This window comes from the organism of the source record quoted next, unplaced genomic scaffold (genome assembly GCF_019419815.1).
Source record: "Pyrus x bretschneideri cultivar Hongxiangsu unplaced genomic scaffold, Pyrus_bretschneideri_v1 Contig45, whole genome shotgun sequence".
Taxonomy (NCBI): Eukaryota; Viridiplantae; Streptophyta; class Magnoliopsida; order Rosales; family Rosaceae; genus Pyrus; species Pyrus x bretschneideri.
In genome coordinates, this window is record NW_025999779.1 from 3741727 (window position 1) to 3761680 (window position 19954).

The following is a 19954-nucleotide window of genomic DNA, read 5'->3' on the forward strand; positions in this document are numbered from 1 at the left end:
CTATTCACTCCACATTCGACCAACATGATCCTCTCTGGATCTTTTGGTGAGAATATGGAGATCTGTAAATCGTGTACGTTTGTTGTACATCATGCAATCAATTTTTATCAAGTACTGTTTGTATTTAATTTTAAATAAAAATATTTAAAATGATTTCTAACTACACGATATATGTGAACGAATATAATTCATGGATCTCCAAGATCCTCACAAAGAGGATCCGGCGAGGATCCGGATTCCACATTCTAGTCATTTTGGCACTAAGTTGTGCTCTAAAATATTTGAGAGAAATTCGAGTTTCTCAACGAAATCATGAGGCAATCTTGTCAATGAAAACCTAGCTAGTGACTGAGCCACTACATTACATGTTCTTGCTACATCCAACTCAAAAACTACATGACAGACATCAAAAAAGCTAGTGGTCATGGGCATTTGGTACAAAATTATAAGCACATCTCATTGGGAAAACGACTCTAGTGAGTTCGGCCACTGTTTGAGAATACTTCAGAGTACATTACATCATTTATATACATAAGGGCCCAAAAATCGAATTAGGAGCCAGGCAATTTATAAGTAAGATCAATTGTCAAATTGCATAAACTTTCTTACTCTTATACTCAGTGTTCAAAAGCTCTGAATCCGAAATCACCGAGAAAGAGGGTGAGTGAGAGTGCGAGCACGAGAGTGAGTGTGAGTGTGTGCTCATCGATGATCTCCGAAGGCTGCGACGATGTTTAGAAGCTTCAACGTGCTGCACAACCATCCAATAACACATTGTTCCAAATGTCATTCCCATGATCACTGTCCCTATAGCTGTCACTCCAATAGCCAGCCATTTCTCTTCTTTTCCAACAATTATATATGACAGTGCAAGAAATGAAACCGAAATCATCACACAAGCCATCCACATGAGCTTGTTTATGACTGACATCATCTTCTCTTTTGCCTCCCTCTCTACGACAACAATAGAAGTTTGAACCACCACAACAGCCAACGATATGAAGAGAGCAAAAGAGTCAAAGATGAAGAAGACTACGAACTCAGGTTTGGGGCCAATGTTTGCTTCCCCGGGAGAGAATCCACGAGGAAGAGGTTTCTTGGGGTCAGGGTATTGGCCCGGGACAGTGAAGATTGCAGCAAAGGCGACAGTGGCAATGAGTACAGCCACAACTGTGGTGGAGTTTATTGCATTGTTAAGCCCATCCAAATGCATTTTACTGAGCTGCTTTACCATTCCATGCACTTGCTTTCGTGTTTGTCTCGTTTGCTTAAGCTGATCATGCACCTCATGTTTTATTTCGCTTACAGTTTGTTTGAGTTCTCGATTTGGGTTCATAGTTGGCGGCTTCATGGATTTGGCACTTTGAATCCCATGCTCTGCTAGAATGGTAGCAATCTTTGTGTGCCCAGATTTCTCAGCAGTGTCAAAAACAGATTCTCCAGATCTGTTAATGATGGTTTTCGCCACTCCCTTATGACTCAACAGCGTTCGAACAATCTGCAAAAGTCCAATCTCAGTGGCTTAGATACATGATTCATTCAATTAACCATTTTAATATCATGTTCTATAGCCTAACTGAACAACATATTCATGATCATTCAACTTTAAGCGATGACCGAAAACTCAGTAACACGCATAAATCCATTTGAGGTCTATAAAAAAGTTTTGATTTTCATTTGCATATTATAAATCAAATTAAAAAGTTTCATTACCTGAGCGTGAGCCTTCCCTGTTGCCACGTGCAAGGCAGTGTTTCCCTTGTTATCTACCACGTTTATCAACGAAGGATCTGCCTTCGCTAGCTCACCCACCAATTCGACATTCTGTCCCTTGACTGCCATATGGAGAGCTGTCTGGCCCTTATTATCTCTTCTTAATGCAATTCCGGTATCTTTGCTCAAGAAGGCCTGGATCACCTCCAAATGCCCTTTCCTTGCTGCAGAATGCAAGGCAGTTTTCCCATTGCTTCTTGCAATGGCCACCAAGCTGCAATCAGTCTCCAAAAGAAAACTTACTACTTCTGTGTGTCCCTGTGCTGCAGCGATGTGCAATGCCGTGGTGTTTGTGCGATCAACGGTCATTGAAAGTTCTGGAATCGCCTCCATGAGGACCTTCAGTACCTCTGAACCACAGTAAAAGAAAAAAAATTTAAGATTATCCGCTCGATAAATGACATCTTATCAAGTTCAATCATTGTTCACAAAACCTTCCTAGTCTCCTAAAGAACTGACAAACCAATTGAGGTAACACACTTTACGCAAGAAACCAGATTCTTCCACTGTGATTACAGTATGCAGTCCAAGTTTATACATAACAATAAGGATTTAACATCATGTCAATTAAGGGAATAATCACAGATTAAGGTTAACGAAAGTTTGAAACATCGATAGAGACTCACTCACCCAAGTGCCCTTGCTTGGAAGCAATGTGAAATGCATCACAGCCATTTCGAGCCTTGATACCAGCTGAACCAACATCATAGTACTTCATCATTTCCTTAACCAAATCAACATATCCACAATCAGCCGCCAGATACAAGGCGGTTTCCCCCATGTGATTCTGTTTCGACAAAAGTTCATTCAGCTCTGCCTCCCCACAGTTAGACAAGATTTCTACAACCAATCCCAAATCTCCTTCTCTTGCTGCCAAATGCAAGGGCCCGTCTTCGCGCTTTCCCGTCAACTGCTTAGTCATCTTCTTCCCAACAAAGCTTTGCTGCCTCACTGGAGCTTCCATTGTGTTCAGTACCAATCCTGTATGTTTAAACTTTGAAGGTTTTCTTCCCTTTCACCATGGAAGACCAAAAGTCAAGCTAGGCAACCTAGAAGATCAAATTTTATGAATGATTAGAGGAGGATAAGATAATTCAGATGATTCCATGAGTTTACACGTGGGAAATCTGTAAATTTGATTCCTTGATACCCATAACACACACCCTGACATCTTCCTCCTGTACCCAAAAAATAATTCAAATAAATTAAACCCCAATTGTTTAACACTCTCTCTCTCTCCCCTCCTCTCTCTCTCTCTCTCCCCTCTTAATTTATATACACATTTTTTTGCAAAATCCAAACATCATTACAAGAGGGCAAAAAGAACAGAACAAAAGTTAAAATTAAGCAAAGTTGAAACCGTCTTTGCACATGCAGTGTGAAATCAAATATATATAATGCCTAGTTGCATATCTAGCCATCCAGCAAAAGTTATAAGCTATGTATATACCAAAAAGGTCACTAATTAAAGTTTTTTTTTTTAAAAAAAAAATTGAACTTTATGAAACAAAATAATGAACTTACTGGTTTTGTGCAGTTGGGGTTTGTTAGAACTCAGAGCAGAATTTCTTTCCTACAAATTTAGAGAGTATGAAAGTTTGAAGTGTGAAAAGAAGAGCCCAAAAATTGGACGGTCGAGTGAGTGGAGTTCCGGTTAAATTCAACTATTAGTTAAAAGGTGATGTTGACAGATTCCCTAGAGGATGGAAGGAGAACAAGAACGGGTGGACGTTAGACATTTCCAGGATTAAAAGTTTAAAAACTAAAAAATATTTGATTTATTTAAAAAATTATTTTCAATCGATGATTAGGCTATAATTTGTTTGTTTGTTTGTTTTTTTTTTTTTTTGGTGAAAATGAGACTATAGTGTTTTTCATTACATCAAAAGTGCAAAATTTTAGAGTGATGTTATTCCCATCCGAATGTCTTATCTTCCCATTCACATTTTAATGAAATTTTTAATTACAAATTTGTCCATTTGCAAAAAGATTGATAAGGACATTATTTATCTTGTTTTGCTTAATTAAAAAAAAAAAAAAAAAAGATGGGCGTGGGAGACGATTTGTCTACCTTAAACCCTAACTTATATTTTCATCTCCTTTCATTTAGAGAAAGTAAAAAAAATATCAATAGACTTAGAAGATGACTTTTTCATTGAATAGGTAGAAGATGACGCTTCTACGGAAGAGGTATAAGATTATGTTTCCATTGAAAAGGTAGAAGAATAATTTGTGTGTAGGTCATTTGAATTTGTCCATCGTATTTTTAAATTTGTCGTTGTCGAAATCTTTTGAATTTGGATACCTCTGTTGTTTCCATTTAAATTCGCAGACCTTAATGGTTTTCATTTACATATTATTTGTATGTATATATTAAGAGTTATTTTGGGAATAATAGTGGGTGGAGAAACAATATTTTAATTTTTTTAATTTTTTAAGGTGGTGGGATTATAATGTGGGTGGAAAAATAAGACTATGTGGTGAGTCTAGTAGCTCTCTAATTTTATGGAGCCCACATGTCATTATTTGGTCAAAGAAACATCAGGTTAGTCAAATGTAGCCCCTCTTAGCTCATTGTTGGGGTCCATCTCCTCAGTTGTAATAATTTATTTAAATTCAACGACTAAATTTGAAAACATCCAAAAGTAATTTAATTAAATTAACCAATAAATGTAAAATATAAACTTAAAACTGATAAATTCTTGAGAAACTATGTTTAGCTCATTTAATTAAAAATAGTATATAAGTATAGTATAACATTGTTTATTTAAAAATAATTTTTTGCAAAGTTATAATTATGAATAGTATTATTTTTGGAAAGGGGTCATCTCCAGATCCCTTCCACCTAATTCTCCTCATCAAACAATCTGAGCCCTTAAAATTTGATCTAACGGTTAAAGTTATTATAACTTTTAAAATGGATCTGTATTTTTAGTTGTTAGATCAAATTTAAAAGTCTCAATTATTTGATGAGAAAAATTAGATAGAAGGGATCCAAAGAGGATCCTTTCCATTGTATTTAGCCACTTTACTGTGCAGCCAAAGGAGAAGCCGGCTTCATTGCAAGACAGCTCATTTTTGACCACTCCTTTCCACTTAGATTCTTTCTTGGTTTTGGACATTGACCAATCGTTCTTCACCACGTTGTCATCAAAATATGATCATTGACCATCCATGACCTCTATACGTGGAGTATCTCTGATGCAGCATGTTTCATACTTTTCATTTTTCATTACTGTGATTAGATTCCGTATCATCGTCGATTCTCTTCGTAAGAATTTTAGAGATTCGTGAATCATGTCTGTTTATTTTATATCGTGTGGTCAAAAATTATTTTAAATTATTTTATTCAAAATTAAACACAAACTGTACCTAACAAAAACTGACTGCACGATATACGATGAACGAACACAATTCACGGTCTCCAGGATCCTCACGAAAGGGATCCGAAGAGGATCCTGTTGGACGTGATTAGTCATGTGATGAAAAAAAAAAGGTTTGAAGCATAGAACAAGTTTTTCTACGACTTTTGCTAATAAGGGCTTGACAAGCAAAACATATAACAAATTTTGCGTAATCGATCCACTTCTTCAACATTCCAAACACAAATCATATCATTAAAAGGGGCTTACAGCTTAGATAGCCAGAACATTTATCACTGCACTCGAAGACGAAGTTGTAGACATCAAAATTTCGGTGAAATGAATGTTGACCAATAATTAAAATTTCAACGCTTACGTATCAACATAAATTTACATGTAGCGTGTGACTCAACGAAAAAAATCGAAATAAATTGAAAAGTCATCAAATACGACACGTGTCAATACCTGCAGAAATGATTTATTTCATCTGATTATTAAATCCAAAAATCAAGTTTTGGAATTCTATAATAGGAAGCAAGGCATTCATTTTGGAGGAAGGGAAGGAAGAAAGAAAAAGAAGGCAGAAGAAAGAAAGGAAGAAAGGAAGAAGCCTTGAAACTCTAAAGCTCTCAAGCAAATCCCGAAGGATCAAGAAAGCACTCTTCGTTCTTCGTCAAATCCTCCTTCAAGATCAGCCCCAACGGCCCTTGAGAACTTCCAACCAACTCAAGATCAAGCCCCGACGGCCCTTGAGGAAGGAGAAGTGTTCATCGTCATCATCCGTTCATCCTAAGATCAAGCCCCACGGCCCTTTGGATAAACAACCTCAACAAATCCACACATCCAATTGTTCTTCAAGATTAAGCCCAAAAGCCCTTGAAGATCCGCTCATCCATCAACCTTCAAGATCAAGCCCCAACGGCCCTTGAAGAACTTCCACCAACTCAAGATCAGAGCCTCGACGGGCCTTGAGGAAAGTGTTCATCATTCATCATCCCGTTATCCTAAGATCAAGCCCCAACGGCTCTTGGATCAACAACCTCAACAAACTCATACACCCATTCTTCAAGATCAAGCCAACGCCCCTTGAGATTCATTCATCATCCGTTCATTCATCGTAGATCAAGCCCCGACGGCCCTTTGGATCACAACTCATCCACAAACCTACACCCTAACGAAGATAGAATCAGAGGATCAAATTACAAAGAGATTGTAACCCCAAAATCATTAATACAAAAATATATTTTGTACACGTATTCTTGTCTCTTGTTTCAGGAATTTTTCGTGTTTACAGAAGTGTTAAGTTTAACTCCTCCTTCCCTTCTACAATACTATTCTTTGTATAAGAAAATATCGCTAGATCAAAAATTAGTTGGTACTCATAACTGGCAAAGCATTACAATATGAGGTGACAAAATGACGAACATTGGATAGGTATTGTTGGTATAATGAAAAATTGAGAGTGGGTTGATTAGGATAAAAAGCAAAGAAAGAAGACATTGACTTAAGTAAAAGACAAGCGAAGAGCACAAGGATTCAGGAGCCCACTTCTGGGATCTTGACTTTCTGGAAGATCAGGGTTCCCAACTTCCGGTGTTTCACGCTTCTTTCTATTTTCATCATTTTCTATGGTCGGTTGAACTTCCCTACCAAAACAAAATTGATCCATCAGTCTGCTTAATGGTGTTTCTGATAGCTGTTCCATTTGCTTCTACATAACAAAAACCGTATTTTTCTCGACGTTTCGTGGAAATGGAATAAGGGTTTTTCGACGCATATATTCTATTAGTTTCTCATGAAAACGACGCTAATTTCTTGATAAAATTTGTGTAGAAGAGTATTGTAGTATGTACTTTTGCTTATAAGCATTTTTGGATTGGATCGGTTTTGTTTACAAGTGCAACAAAAATTCGTTGAAAACTAAAGTGTTTTGTGGAGCCACTTAGTACTATGGTGGTGTAGTAGTATTCCTCTTCACTTGTAAATGAGAGTTTTAGGTTCGATTCTTGGCAACTGCAAATTTGAACACATTATTACTAGCTTATTATGAGGCTTAGCCTACTCATCGACTCCTTTAGTATAAATAATATCATTGACAAAAAAAAATGTTTTGTGGAAAAGCAGACCAAAATTCTACTTTCTGCTTCATAAGTTCTTCTAGTTGAATCAATATGAAGCACTACATGCCGTTAAAATATTTATCCTCATAAACGTTTTTGTTCATGACAAATAAGTTTTAACAAAAAATTAAGCTTCACGATATGCATTTGGAAGTGCTTTCCATAACCCAGTGTTTTTAACTTTTTATGTGAAACGCGTTAAAAGGACTTTCGATCTACCAAAAAGGAGCAATTGCTGCGAACAGGGTGTGGAACCGAGTAGATCACTTGCTTATAGTGCCCACGGTCACGCGGATTCAAGACCTTCTCCACCATGTGATGCACCTGGTTCTTCTCATAGCTGACAAAAGACCCATAATTGATTTCTGAGAAAAGCAAAAGCACCAAAAAAAGCACTGCAGGTAGACCCCCAACATCAACATCAATATCAACACCTTGTTATCCCAACCAATCACAATCTTAATTAGCGGACAATTAAAGTATATAAAATATGTTTAACAAAATGGATTATCTGTTCCAAGAAGTGAAGGATGCAAAAGTCTTCCAAAATGTATGAAAAGTGGTCGCTCTCAAATGTGACGGATGGGATCACTATCTGCCACATTTGTACTATATATTATAATATGAAATATTGTAATATATAATTTTAATAATTGAATGAAAAATATTGTTAACCAATTTCTTAGAAAGGTTATATTGTTTAGGAGTATTCCCTTGATAAGTGATATATACTTATACATGAAAAGTTATATCTCTTTAATAAGTAGATTTGGATTCTATATAAACCCATGAAACCATTGGTATTAAATATAGAAAATTAGAGTTAATTTTTACTCTTGAGAAATAAGGTTTCCCACTTTGTTTCTGTCATGTTTCATATGTCAAATTCCGAGTCGCGTCTTAAGAGTACGGAATATATAAAGTTCGCCAGAATCCGAAGATTGAAGTGCTTTGACTTCGGATTATAGATTGTCGAATCCTGGGAGATGGACGCCTACCGAACTACAAGCACAAGTGTAGGGACGAAATTCTATCTTTAGAACATTGCATTTATGCAAGCCTTAATCTCCAAGTTTGTCAATTATTCTAACTTTCTCTCTACTTGTTTATATTAACTCATATATAATTGGATGTTGTGATTTCCTTATGATATTATCATTGGAATATAATTATTTTTCATATTTCTAATATAGTTTTTATATATAAAATGAGATCATGAAATTATTGCAAAATGTCGAAAATCATATGCTTTATGCTAAGACCTCATGTAATATCTCAGTTTACTTTGTTCATCTGTTTGCACATAGATGGAGGAAACGATATGACTGTTCGTTGACACCACATAGGCACATGCATATCCCTACCAATAAGATTTTACTTATGTTAGGCATATCATGGAGATCCATCTAAAATCCATTTTTGACGTTGACTCTTTCTAGAAGAGAATTGTTTGTTACCAAGTGAAATTTTATAGTTTAAAATTTTGTATCATCTACAATAAGTGCAGAACGGCCATTGTGGTGTACTGGGTTTAGATTGGATGTTAGATGTGGTTCTGCCAACTCGTAGCAGTTCTTGGAAAAGTTCCTTTTGCAGAAAGGAATTGCATCTGTATAATTGATACAGTTAATCCCTATTAGGCAGATGCATGAAGGCTTCAAGGCCATAGTGAATTATCTCAGAGTTTTAAGTGAGTTAATATGATCTTTGAGTTGTACAGGATAGTTCCGTATAAATGGAAACTATGTCTAATAGAAACCACAAAACTGGGTTTGCCATAAATTAGGAATGGTCCAGACTAAAAGCCAAGTCCTTTGAGAACAATAAGACACCAAAAATGTGGGGGTCTTTTCTAAATTTGCAGAAAGACGTTATGTTGCTTATTTAGTAAGCAATGGCAACCAATGAGTGTGTTTTATCAATGGTTACTCATTGTAGTAAAGCTTTTGTGATAACAAAAGAAGATGCTGTATTCAAATTAAATCTTTGAACTCATTTTAGATGAGTTATTATCGTCTTGAAAAGACGATGACTGGATTAAATGTGTGAGGGTCTTTTTGAAAGAAATTACAAGACACTAAAAGTGTGGGAGTATTTTGCAAAATGCATTAGACCCAATATGGCTTTATAATAAGCAAGCGTGGACTTGGATATTTTCATGTTAGTCATGTATGAAACCAAAGCCAATTCCCTTGAGAAGAATTAGACACTAGAAGTTTGGGAATACCTTGCAATGATAAGAGTTTTGCTTTCTCTTGTTACTAGTCATAGCGAGGAAGAGTCAAATGAAATTTAAGATTAACATTTTTTGGCGGGGATTCTAGTCCCATGATAATTTAAAAGCTCAGATGATAAAGTGTGGAAGCCTTTAAAAGCTTTTCCTGTAACACCTTAGTGAGGTGTGAATGCCTAAGAAGAAAGATAAAAGGCCATCTTAGCTGCTTCTTACTTCTTAAATTACAAAACATGATCAATTTAACGATAACGTTAAAAATTAATCACAACTATCGAAGAATTGTTGGGTAACTTCTCTATTTTGAGATATGAGATTTACTTAAGAAGAATGGGAATGTAATTTGCTAATTGAATGAGACAATCAAAATGTCATCTCTTGTAATGAGTAATTGTTTAAGGTATGGCAAGGTTATAGACCTTCTATAGATACCTTAAATGTGAGGGAAGTCTACTTCCTAGTGTTAGCAAATTATTGTGTAAGTCCTAACATATGTTTTGAGGACTTAACATTGGAAAAACAACTAATATGGAAGTGCACACCATAAGAGTAGTCAACCTTAGTGGTACCAATTATTAAAGGTTTGACTAGAGAGTAAATTGATCATCGAGAGAAATGAGGTTAAAGCCAACATAGCTAATGAATCAGTCGAGCGGAAACCTAACTTAGTTGATTGGAGATCCCATGGTCTAAGTTCAATAAGCAAACTAGTTAGGCATGATTCAAAGAAGTTAACAAATTATATACCTCATTCTTATGGTGGAAGAAGTGTGTTGTCTGCAGAAGTTTTAGGATGTATATTTATACTTAATGACAATGATATCTTATAAATAAGAGGAATAGAGTAGACTATTCTTAATCAGTGGTCACCTATGTGAGAGTAGAAGTGGATTGCTTCTATGAGTATGAGATGGGTAAATTCTCTAAAGCTCTCATGAATCCGGAATTTGTTTAGGACCAAAATGAACACAACCGTATGAACCGGAATATATTAGGATTAGTGGTGTGTGTTGCTTATTGTCTCGGTTTACTACTACGGTGAACAGTTCAAGATTCTATATTCACTTTGTCACCAAGTAAATCCGATAAGTATTCACTAGGGTAGGTTCAAGTCCAAAATACACCTCTCCCGATGCATCTTTTGTCCGTCTATACTCTCAAATTCTTTCTAATTTTTCATTCATGTGGAGAATTGTTGGAAATTATATATTATAATATGAAATATTGTAATATATAATTTTAATAATTGAATCCATTTTCTTAGAAAGGTTATGTTGTTTAGGTGTATTCCCTTGATAAGTGATGTATACTTATAGATGAATAGTTACATCTCTTTAATAAGTAGACATTGGATTCTATATAAACCCATGAAACCATTGGTATTAAATATAGAAAATTAGAGTTAATTTTTACTCTTGAGAAATAAGGTTTCCCCACTTTGTTTCTCTCATGTTTCATGTGTCAAATTCCGAGTCGTGTCTTGAGAGTAAGGAATATATAAAGTTCGCCAGAACCCGAAGATTGAAGTACTTTGACTTCGGATTATAGATTGTGAAATCTTAGGAGATGGACGCCTACGGGAACTACAAGCACAAGAGTAGGGACGAAATTCTATCTTTAGGACATTGCATTTATGCAAGCCTCAATCTCCAAGTTTGTCAGTTATTCTAACTTTCTCTCTAGTTGTTTATATTAATCTCATATATAATTGATGTTGTGAATTTCCTTATGATTATTATCATTGGAATTATATTGTTATTTTTCATATTTTATAATATTGCCCCAACAGTTTTATCCCGTAAATCAGAAAGATGAAAGTGAACAAGAAGTCTTCGAAAATGTACACAAGCTTTTCAATAGGGTCAAGCTCAGGAGAAAGTAAAAATGCAAAGTGAACAAGTCTATGCAAAGAACATGTCTCAAAGCCATTCGCTCTTCCGCGTGTTCAACCAAACAACTCAGGTTTCCAAATGTGGAAAATTGGTTATTTGTGACTAATCCAACTATACAAGTTCCAAATCAGACCGGTACCACGACATATCATTTTTCTCCCTCCCTGCCTTTGACGATTTAAGGGCGTCAACAGTTCTGCTGAAAATTTTTGCAATCCTTGAGACGCCAGGAAAATCATTTTCGAACGAGTCCACACACTGATGCTGTTAGAAGGTCCCTGAATTTTGTATCTATAGCGTAGAAACTCTTGCGAACCAACTATCCTGTATGATTTTCTCCTCCCCGTGTTAAAGGCAGACACAGAACCAGAGGCTAGTTCCGAACCACACTATGATCACAGGGCATAAATACGGTTCACTTCTGAATCAGACTCTGAGTGACGCATGGAATTGTTAGTTCCATTCCTCCTCGACATCTTCTCTCTCTTCCTCAGTCTGCGAAGCCTTTTGGTCTTCACCACATAATATGTCATGGTACCAATAACTCCCCCAATTGTAAGTCCCCCTATAACTGTGACAAGGATTGCAGCCCACACATTATGCCGCCCAACCACTATATACGATGAAGAAATAAATGCTACTGTAGTGCAGACAGAGGCTAGCCACATCAACTTATTGATCACTTCCACAACCCTCCTCTCCGTCTTTGTCTCCCCCCTGACGAGGGTGATTTGTACCAACACAACAGCCAATGATGAGAAGAGTGAAACGGCATTGGAAAGGATAAAAATTTTAAATGATACTCGGATTGACACAACAGCTGCCCCGGTGTCAAAGTCACCGCCAGGAAGTGTAAATATAGCTGCAAAAGCTACTGTTGCAAAGAGTGAAGCAACCACTGTGACTGAGTTAGTGGCATTATTGATTCCTTCCCTCTGTAGCTTGCGGAGCTCCTTGGCAATTCCAGTAACACTCTGGTTCGTTTTGCGGGCTTGTTCAAGCTGATTATGGACATTTTTTTGTATCTCTGTCACGGTGTTTCTAAGCTCATCCCGTGGCTGGTTAAGTTCATTTGCTCGGAAAGCACCATATTGAGTCAAGGTTTCCTTAATTGTTGTGATTTCTTCAGAGTATGGAAGTCCTTCGGCTATATCAAGAGGTGTTTTCTGGTCTCTTGTTAGTGCATTCACATTTGTATCACGAATGAGCAACAGCACATTGACTATCTGCAAGCGTAATGAGAAATTAAATTGAATAAAGTCAATACTAAGTATCCGATCATAGAACAAGATCATATTAACATGTCAAAACATGAAGATCCAACAATGGAAATACATACATCTACTCGCTTTTTCCTGGTGGCCACATGCAATGCTGAATTGCCGAATTTGTCTGGAAGCATGACAATAGCTGGATCCGCATCGACAATCAACCTCACAACTTCACTGCTATGACCTTTTACGGCCATATGCAGAGCAGTTTGTCCTTTCTTATCAATTCTTCTTGCTAGTTGTGGATCCTTGCCAAGCAAAGTTTTCACAATTTCTACATGCCCCTGTCGCGCAGCAAGATGCAACGCATTCTTCCCATTGGCTTTCGCTACTTCCAGCAAACTAGAATCTTTGGTAAGTAATTCTTTAACGACGGCTGTATGACCTCTTGTAGCAGCAGACACAAGAGGGGTAGCATTTGCCTGGCCAACTGTTTTGCTAAGCCCCGGGTCATGGTCTAAGAGTACCTGGACAATGGCTGCATAAAGCTAGTTATTGAGCTAAGGTGACATGGTATTGAAACTCGATTAATCACCAAAGACAAAGCAGAACCAACTCCAAGTGAATGAGCTAAAACAAAATCAAAACGAAATATAACACAACACTGTTTCAACTCATCGTGAATAAAAACCTCTGATCTTTCGATCATCAATGCTATAAAATGTGCATTAGTAACATCATTCAATGGTAATGACCGTCACACTAAAAATTTCTCCATTTCAAGTTTCAACATTTCCTAAACACATAGATACATATTACTGAACTGAAATAATAATTCAAATTCCGGCACGGATTATCTAACTTTATGGTTACCTTGGTGCCCTTTATTTGCAGCAATATGCAATGCATCAAACCCAATTTGATTCTTCAACAAAATACCCTTCTCCGTCATGTAAGGCAGAAGCTCCTCCACTATAGCAAGATGGCCCTGCTCCGCTGCTATGAAAAGTGCCGTCTCTCCCAACTCATTCACCTCATTCACAATAGCAGACCTCATCTCCTCCACCTCTTCATCAAACTCGGATCCCACCATCTGGGCATCAATCTCCCCCAGAAACTGCTGCACCTGCTGCCAAGTCCCCTCGGCGTGCAGCCAGGTGGAGCTCTGTGTCATTGTGGCGGCCGGTCACCTGCTTCACATACTTCTTCCTCCCCAACTGATCAATGCGCTTCCCGGAATTCGACACAACCAGAGACTTGCTGGAATTTGAAACCAGCAATGCCTTGCCGGAATTCGAAACCAGCAGGGCCTTGCTGGAATTCGAGAAAACCAGGGCCGGCCTCGACGGGTGTGGTGAAGACGGCGGCTCCGACAGAGCTCCTGGGGTTGAGGGCTGCACCAGCCCCTTCTCCAAGTCCCTTTCACCTCCTTACAAATCAAATAAACTCCACAATTTAAATCTTTATTCATAAATAATTAAAAAAAAACAACGGATTGGATGATATAGTCAGTGAATATATAATCATAATTGAGAAATTAATACAAAAAAAATTAGCAAAATTAATGAAATTTATTTTCTGTTTTTCGCGCGAAATTGATCAAGAAACGAAAATGGGCAATGAGGGAACATTCAATTCCTAATTCCATTTTCTTCCATTTTCCCGCAGTTTCTCGGCAGCCAAACACACAATAACACGCAGAGAGAGAGGGAGAGAGACGGAGAGGAAGTACCTGAATCATGCCCCGGTCCCAAACGGATTCTCATTGTGAAAATCGAGACTTTACGTGCTCATTTTTCTATTATATAAAATTATAAAATAAAAAAAATGCGACGAATTGATTGGGAGGAATGAAGAATGTGTGTGATCTGGGTTTTCAAGGCGAGGAAGGAGGTGGAGCTGATGGGGACGGGGCGGCAGGAGGAGGCGGCAGGTGGCGGGTGGTCAAGAACGGCGGAGTTTTCGGTTTTTTATTTTTTTTCAAATTAAAAAAAAATGAGGTTGACATATTAAGAAAATAAAAATAAAATAAAAAGAACGAGGTCGTTAATTTGGCGCCAGCCGGGCTTTTCCATTTTTGACACCACGGCGCACGGGGATCGGACTACACCCATATATGCCAAACAAGGTTGCTTGTGTAACAAGAAAAAGCATAAAAAGAGATTTTGTATTCTTGAAGTTGCTTGGAAAAAAAACACATAATTTGAATCTTTTGCTATTACCTTATGTAATGTCGATGAAAAGCAATTGAAAATCTTAAGGGAATTGAAAGGCCCCGATAGTTTAGGATTGAGAAATTTGTTTGCAGCATAAGCGAAGTCGCAAGTGAAGAAATTATAAAATTCATTGCTCTGTAGCGATATGTAAAGCGTGACTATTAAAAATAATAAGAAAATATATCGATATCATCCTTCAAATTTGTCAGATTGTTTTGAGGAGAAATTTAACAAAATTTAGTAATAGATTGTATTGTCTTACAAAAATATTTCTTGTTTTCATTAGAAAAACAAGATAAATATGAATACAACTCTAAATAATTACTCACCAATTAGTTTGTCTTGATGTTTGTTTTTCCGTCAAAGAGAAAAAAAAGGAAAGAATTCATTTCAACTAAGTAAGTATAAATAAACATTAAACAAACCCCTTATTTGCTATTAAAAGAGAAATTTTATTTAAACACATATAATCTCAATGTACACCTAAATGTGAATTTTCTTTTTTACCCTATTTATTATCATCAAGTGCAAGATGAAATTAATTATTAAACTAAAATTTATTAATAAACGCACACCCAATAATTAAACCATACCATCACGCAATCTTTATCATACATTCAATCTGACTAAAAACCTCAAGATGCTCTCATGGAGAAAGAAAAAACAAAAAAGCTGTTTTGGACCGATGGATAGTGATTTTGAAGTTTTGAATCCTGCAACTAATGTATGAATCAATTTGTGCAAGTTTTTTTTTCATTTGATTTCAATTTTTTAGGGTTTAAGAGTGTATTGCCTGCAAAAAATTTCCTCGTTAGCCCAAGTATGTGTGCAAAATAAAAGAACGTAAAAAGAGATTTATGCCTGAAAAGTTTTTTTCAGGGTTTATCAGCGTAAGATTGCAGCCATTGTGAAGGTTGTGCATTTTTGTAAGGTAGCCATGGGATTTTACATGGTTGCAGCCATGCGATTTTCCATGGTTGCACCATGCACTTTTATGTAGCAGAATTCGATCGAAAGTACACCATATTTTGGCAGGATTTCATTGAATACTGATGTTTGTTTCAGTCGTTCGCCCCGAATATAATTATGTCTTTCGTTTTATTTTATTTTGAGATTCATGAAAAATCTCATTTTTAATAGTCTTCTTAACATTTCTCTATTATATTTTGCGTTATTAATTTCTAACCAAAAGCATTAAAGTTCTTGTTTCTTGTGTAAAAAAAAGAAACATGTCATTTGAAGAAGCCTCATTTATCAGAGCATTTTCAAAAATGGCTGACTTAATAATTTGACATATTATTAACATTTTTCTTCCACTTGATATGCCAAAATTTATTACTTCATTTATGTTTTTTAAACAAAAATGATAAAAGTTAAGTTGTTGTTGGTTTAAAAAATAATAAAATAATACATAATATGCTAGCATTTAAGATGAGGCAAGTAAAATGCCTTTAAAATTAGCAAAAAATCATATTTGAAAGCAGCTTCATCTTTCACATCAGTTTTAACATAACGATTAGAGTAAATACTACGTCATTTGTTACTAGTATATATTTATATAACATTTTTTACATCTCTTCGAGATAGTGTCACGTACCAAACGTAACAATTAAACACACTTATGGGCATAAATGTGTCGGCGGTTTTAATAACAGTAAACCCTGCGAGAGTCCGACAGAAGAAACACTTAAACACATGGACATAACCGACGCAAGGAATCGTTAATAATATCAACATCGAACGCATCCAATCTTCATCTTCTAGAATAAATGCGAGTCTGTTTTCACTTCACTGGCACAACCTCACAAGACGAGTTTTTTTCCGTTCCAATTACGGCCGTGATCACAAATCAAAACAGCAACGTTTTCGCCATAAATGGGCAACTCCCACGGTCCACCACCGTAAACGCCGTAACGGCCCCGGGTCCAGTGAAACGGCCAATTCGGGCTTTAAATATGGTTCGCCGGATCAAGCAGCTCAAATCCCTAGCTCTAGCTCAACGTCAGCTAAGAAGACCAGCAGCAGCATGGTGGTTGCCTTGCCGTACGCTCACGTCGACTCGAGCTTGCGCGCCCTCTCCGCCCAGGCCGAGGGCTTCGGCCGGCTGGCAATCGGCGGCCTCCACGGCGCCGTTTACCACGTCACCACTCTAGCAGGTCAGTTTGTTAATTCAATTTGTTAACTAAATGTGTGTTCTTGTTAATTTTAGCTTCGAATCACTTTGTAAATGTGTTTGTTTTGTGGTATGAAAATTTGGGTTTTGCTTGTTTTGAAAGTTTAATTTGTGGGTTAGTGTTTAATTTGCAATTAGTTGGAGTAAAACTTGCTTATGGGGATTGGGATAGTGGAAATGCTTATGGGAATTTGATTCGAATCCCTTTTTGAGGGGTTTGGTCAGTTCAAATGGATGATTTTGTAGTTAATTGAGCATGCCAACTCCAAAATATGAATCTTGCTGTTAAATTAGTAAATTTGATTGTATCTCTTGCTGCTGTTTCATCTATTGAGAACTTGAGATTGGCATTTGATGTCGTGAACTGTGTATCGTGTGGAAGCATAAATTTTAATTGTTTGTGTTTATATTTGCTTGTAGATGATGGTCCGGGTTCACTTAGAGAAGGATGTCGTCAGAAAGAACCGCTTTGGATTGTCTTTGAAATTTCAGGCACTATCCATCTCCAATCTTACTTGAACGTGTCATCGTATAAGACTATAGATGGGCGCGGTCAGAGGATTAAACTTACAGGGAAAGGGTTGAGGTTGAAGGAATGTGAACATGTCATTGTATGCAATTTAGAGTTTGAAGGTGGTAGAGGGCCAGATGTTGATGGCATTCAAATAAAACCCAATTCTAAACACATATGGATAGATCGCTGCAGCCTTCGTGATTATGAAGACGGACTTATCGATATCACCAGAGGAAGCACTGATATTACAATTTCCAGGTGAGGTGAATCCTCCCTCCATGTTGAAAGTCATTAGTCATTTGTCTAATCCTTGCAAAATTTAAGTTTCTGTGTTTAACCATTGTGCAGGTGTCATTTTTCACAGCATGATAAAACAATGCTGATTGGCGCAGATCCCTCTCATATTGATGACAGATGCATCCGGGTTACCATTCACCACTGTTTCTTTGATGGAACCAGACAGAGGCATCCTCGTGTTAGATTTGCGAAAGTACATCTATATAACAACTACACCCGAAACTGGGGCATATATGCTGTTTGTGCTAGTGTAGAATCTCAGGTAGTATCAATGGATATTATATATTGCTTGAATACCCTTTTCCAAGTATTTGATCCCATACAGATATTTATCCCATACAAGGTGAATATGGTATTTATTATTTTTCCACTCCAGATATTCTCGGAATGCAATATATATGAAGCAGGACAGAAAAAAGTGGCATTTAAGTACCTTACGGAGAAGGTATGTCCATTTCATTTTTATCTACATGCCTTTAAGATTTCTTACTCACATAATTGTGCAGTTTTATTCAGCATTTGACAATTCAGAAGTTGATCTAAAGATATTGTATGTTAGTATTCTGCAATATAACTTGTATGAGTGCTAGCACTTTTGCTCATCCCATCCTATGATCTAGAAATTTGTAACTCTGATCACTATGTAAGGTCAGACTCTTTCATCATGATATAAGTTGATGCCATATATTAAGTTTGTAACTTTATCCATGCATTTTAATCCTGTTCTAGCTGTTAACCTTTGGAATTTCCAAGGGGTTAAGAGATACCTCCAAATTTCCAACTTCTTATTACCGCCCTCTTAGCAACCTATAAAGCTGATCTCAAACTGGAAGCATTGGATGTGTTGATCAAGATTCAACCATACTTAACCAAATAAAAATGAAGATAGTGTAGGCCTAGTGGTGGTCATTGATGATAATCATGATATCCATAAGTAATTTTTCAATGCGGGTGAAAGTTGGTCAGAATAGTGCATAAACTTGAGTAAGCGCATTTGTTTTTAGTAAGGGTTGGTCAGAATGGTGCATAAGCTCGAGCAAGCGAGTTCGTTTTTAGTTAGGTACTGAATGCTGAGTTGAGTTATTTCAAGAAAGTTTTAACATGAATGCATATAATGCGATATTTTATTTCTATTAATCCAATTGAAGGCTTGATGAATGAGAATACGTTCCTCGCAGACTTTAATTGTAGACTTGTTTGTTCAATTAAAGCTACTGTCAATTCATCCAGTACATGGCCATTGACTTGTATTTTGCTAATGAGACTAACTTGTTTACTCCGGCTTTCCTATAGGCAGCGGACAAGGAGACGGCAATGACTGGCCACATTAAGTCCGAAGGCGACTTATTTGTAACGGGAACTCAAGCAGGATTATCCCCCGATGGTGGTGAACATTGCGTGTTTCATCCTACCCAGCACTATCAGACATGGACAAAAGGACCGCCCGTGGACGATCTTAAGATTGTTCTGCAACATTGCACAGGATGGCAGTGTGTTCCGCGGCCAGCTGATCAAGGATTAGCGAAGTAGCCTCGAGGAAACTAATATTCCCTTGAATTCCCAAGTTTTATATGGTATTCAATTTTCGGTTTCCGTCTTAAATTTAGTCGACCTCATGTATTTCATCTGTGTAAAATAACCAGTTTGTTATTCTATCGGTAACAAAGATTAATCTGCGCATTATTTACGCAGTCCTATTATTCACCGCATAATAAATGGAACCCATGTGCTGGAGAAGTTTATCATTTGGCCCGGAACACGGGTGGGTATACCACGTGTCATTATACAAGTGGAGGAAAGTTTAGTTTTTCAGTTAATTTTGGGTATGTTTTTGGGTAAGGGCCGATATGTGTATCCCAAATTTGCAAATAAACCTGCATTAACCAAAGAAGAAGACGACGAAATTGTAATAAACCTGCAAATTTGCAAATAAGTCTGCAATTACCATGGAAGAAGACGACGAACCTGCAAATATACAAAGGTTTTTCAGTCCTCATAATGATATATTTAGAATTAAAAAATATATGATTTAACCATGATTATGTTAGTAGATAGTGTCAAGCTTTAAAAGTGATGGTTAGCATACAACATAGTTTATGAAGGTGAGTAAAAATGCACTTATTAAGTTTTCTAATACAAGTATCTCATTCCACTTGTATATAG

The 19954-nt window shown here is 36.9% G+C and overlaps 2 protein-coding genes and 1 pseudogene across 3 annotated transcripts; 1 reads left to right on the forward strand and 2 right to left on the reverse strand.

Annotated features, from left to right (window-relative positions):
- Positions 1-459: 459 nt before the first annotated feature.
- LOC103933721 (ankyrin repeat-containing protein At5g02620) lies at positions 460-3456 on the reverse strand. Of its 2 annotated transcripts, none has more exons than XM_009343417.3 (4): positions 3298-3456; positions 2404-2951; positions 1714-2123; positions 460-1498 (listed from the first exon to the last, which is right to left on the reverse strand). In XM_009343417.3, exons 2-4 carry the CDS (start codon positions 2735-2737, stop codon positions 587-589), a joined length of 1656 nt encoding a protein of 551 aa, XP_009341692.2. In that variant the 5' UTR covers positions 2738-2951; positions 3298-3456; the 3' UTR covers positions 460-586. The 2 variants fall into 2 exon arrangements, with proteins under 2 accessions (XP_009341692.2, XP_009341694.2); XM_009343419.3 differs by having other exon boundaries at positions 2404-2822; positions 3298-3452.
- Positions 3457-11418: 7962 nt separating this feature from the next.
- Positions 11419-14357, reverse strand: LOC103933710 (annotated as a pseudogene).
- A 2125-nt stretch (positions 14358-16482) lies between these two features.
- LOC103933703 (probable pectate lyase 4) lies at positions 16483-19536 on the forward strand. The gene is given in 6 exon segments (XM_009343398.3): positions 16483-16700; positions 16702-16963; positions 17401-17752; positions 17843-18053; positions 18168-18236; positions 19085-19536. Coding segments are annotated over 6 exon segments (1149 nt in total). The 5' UTR covers positions 16483-16682; the 3' UTR covers positions 19322-19536.
- Positions 19537-19954: the final 418 nt, after the last annotated feature.

What these genes read in the sequence shown, in the direction of transcription:
- LOC103933721 (XM_009343417.3), bottom strand. Translation starts at nt 2,737, where the DNA reads ATGGAAGCTCCAGTGAGGCAGCAAAGCTTTGTTGGGAAGAAGATGACT. An exon ending in TTCCAAGCAAGGGCACTTGG is followed by an intron (nt 2,124 to 2,403) that starts GTGAGTGAGTCT and finishes ACTGTGGTTCAG; the next exon opens with AGGTACTGAAGGTCCTCATG. An exon ending in CAGGGAAGGCTCACGCTCAG is followed by an intron (nt 1,499 to 1,713) that starts GTAATGAAACTT and finishes GGACTTTTGCAG; the next exon opens with ATTGTTCGAACGCTGTTGAG.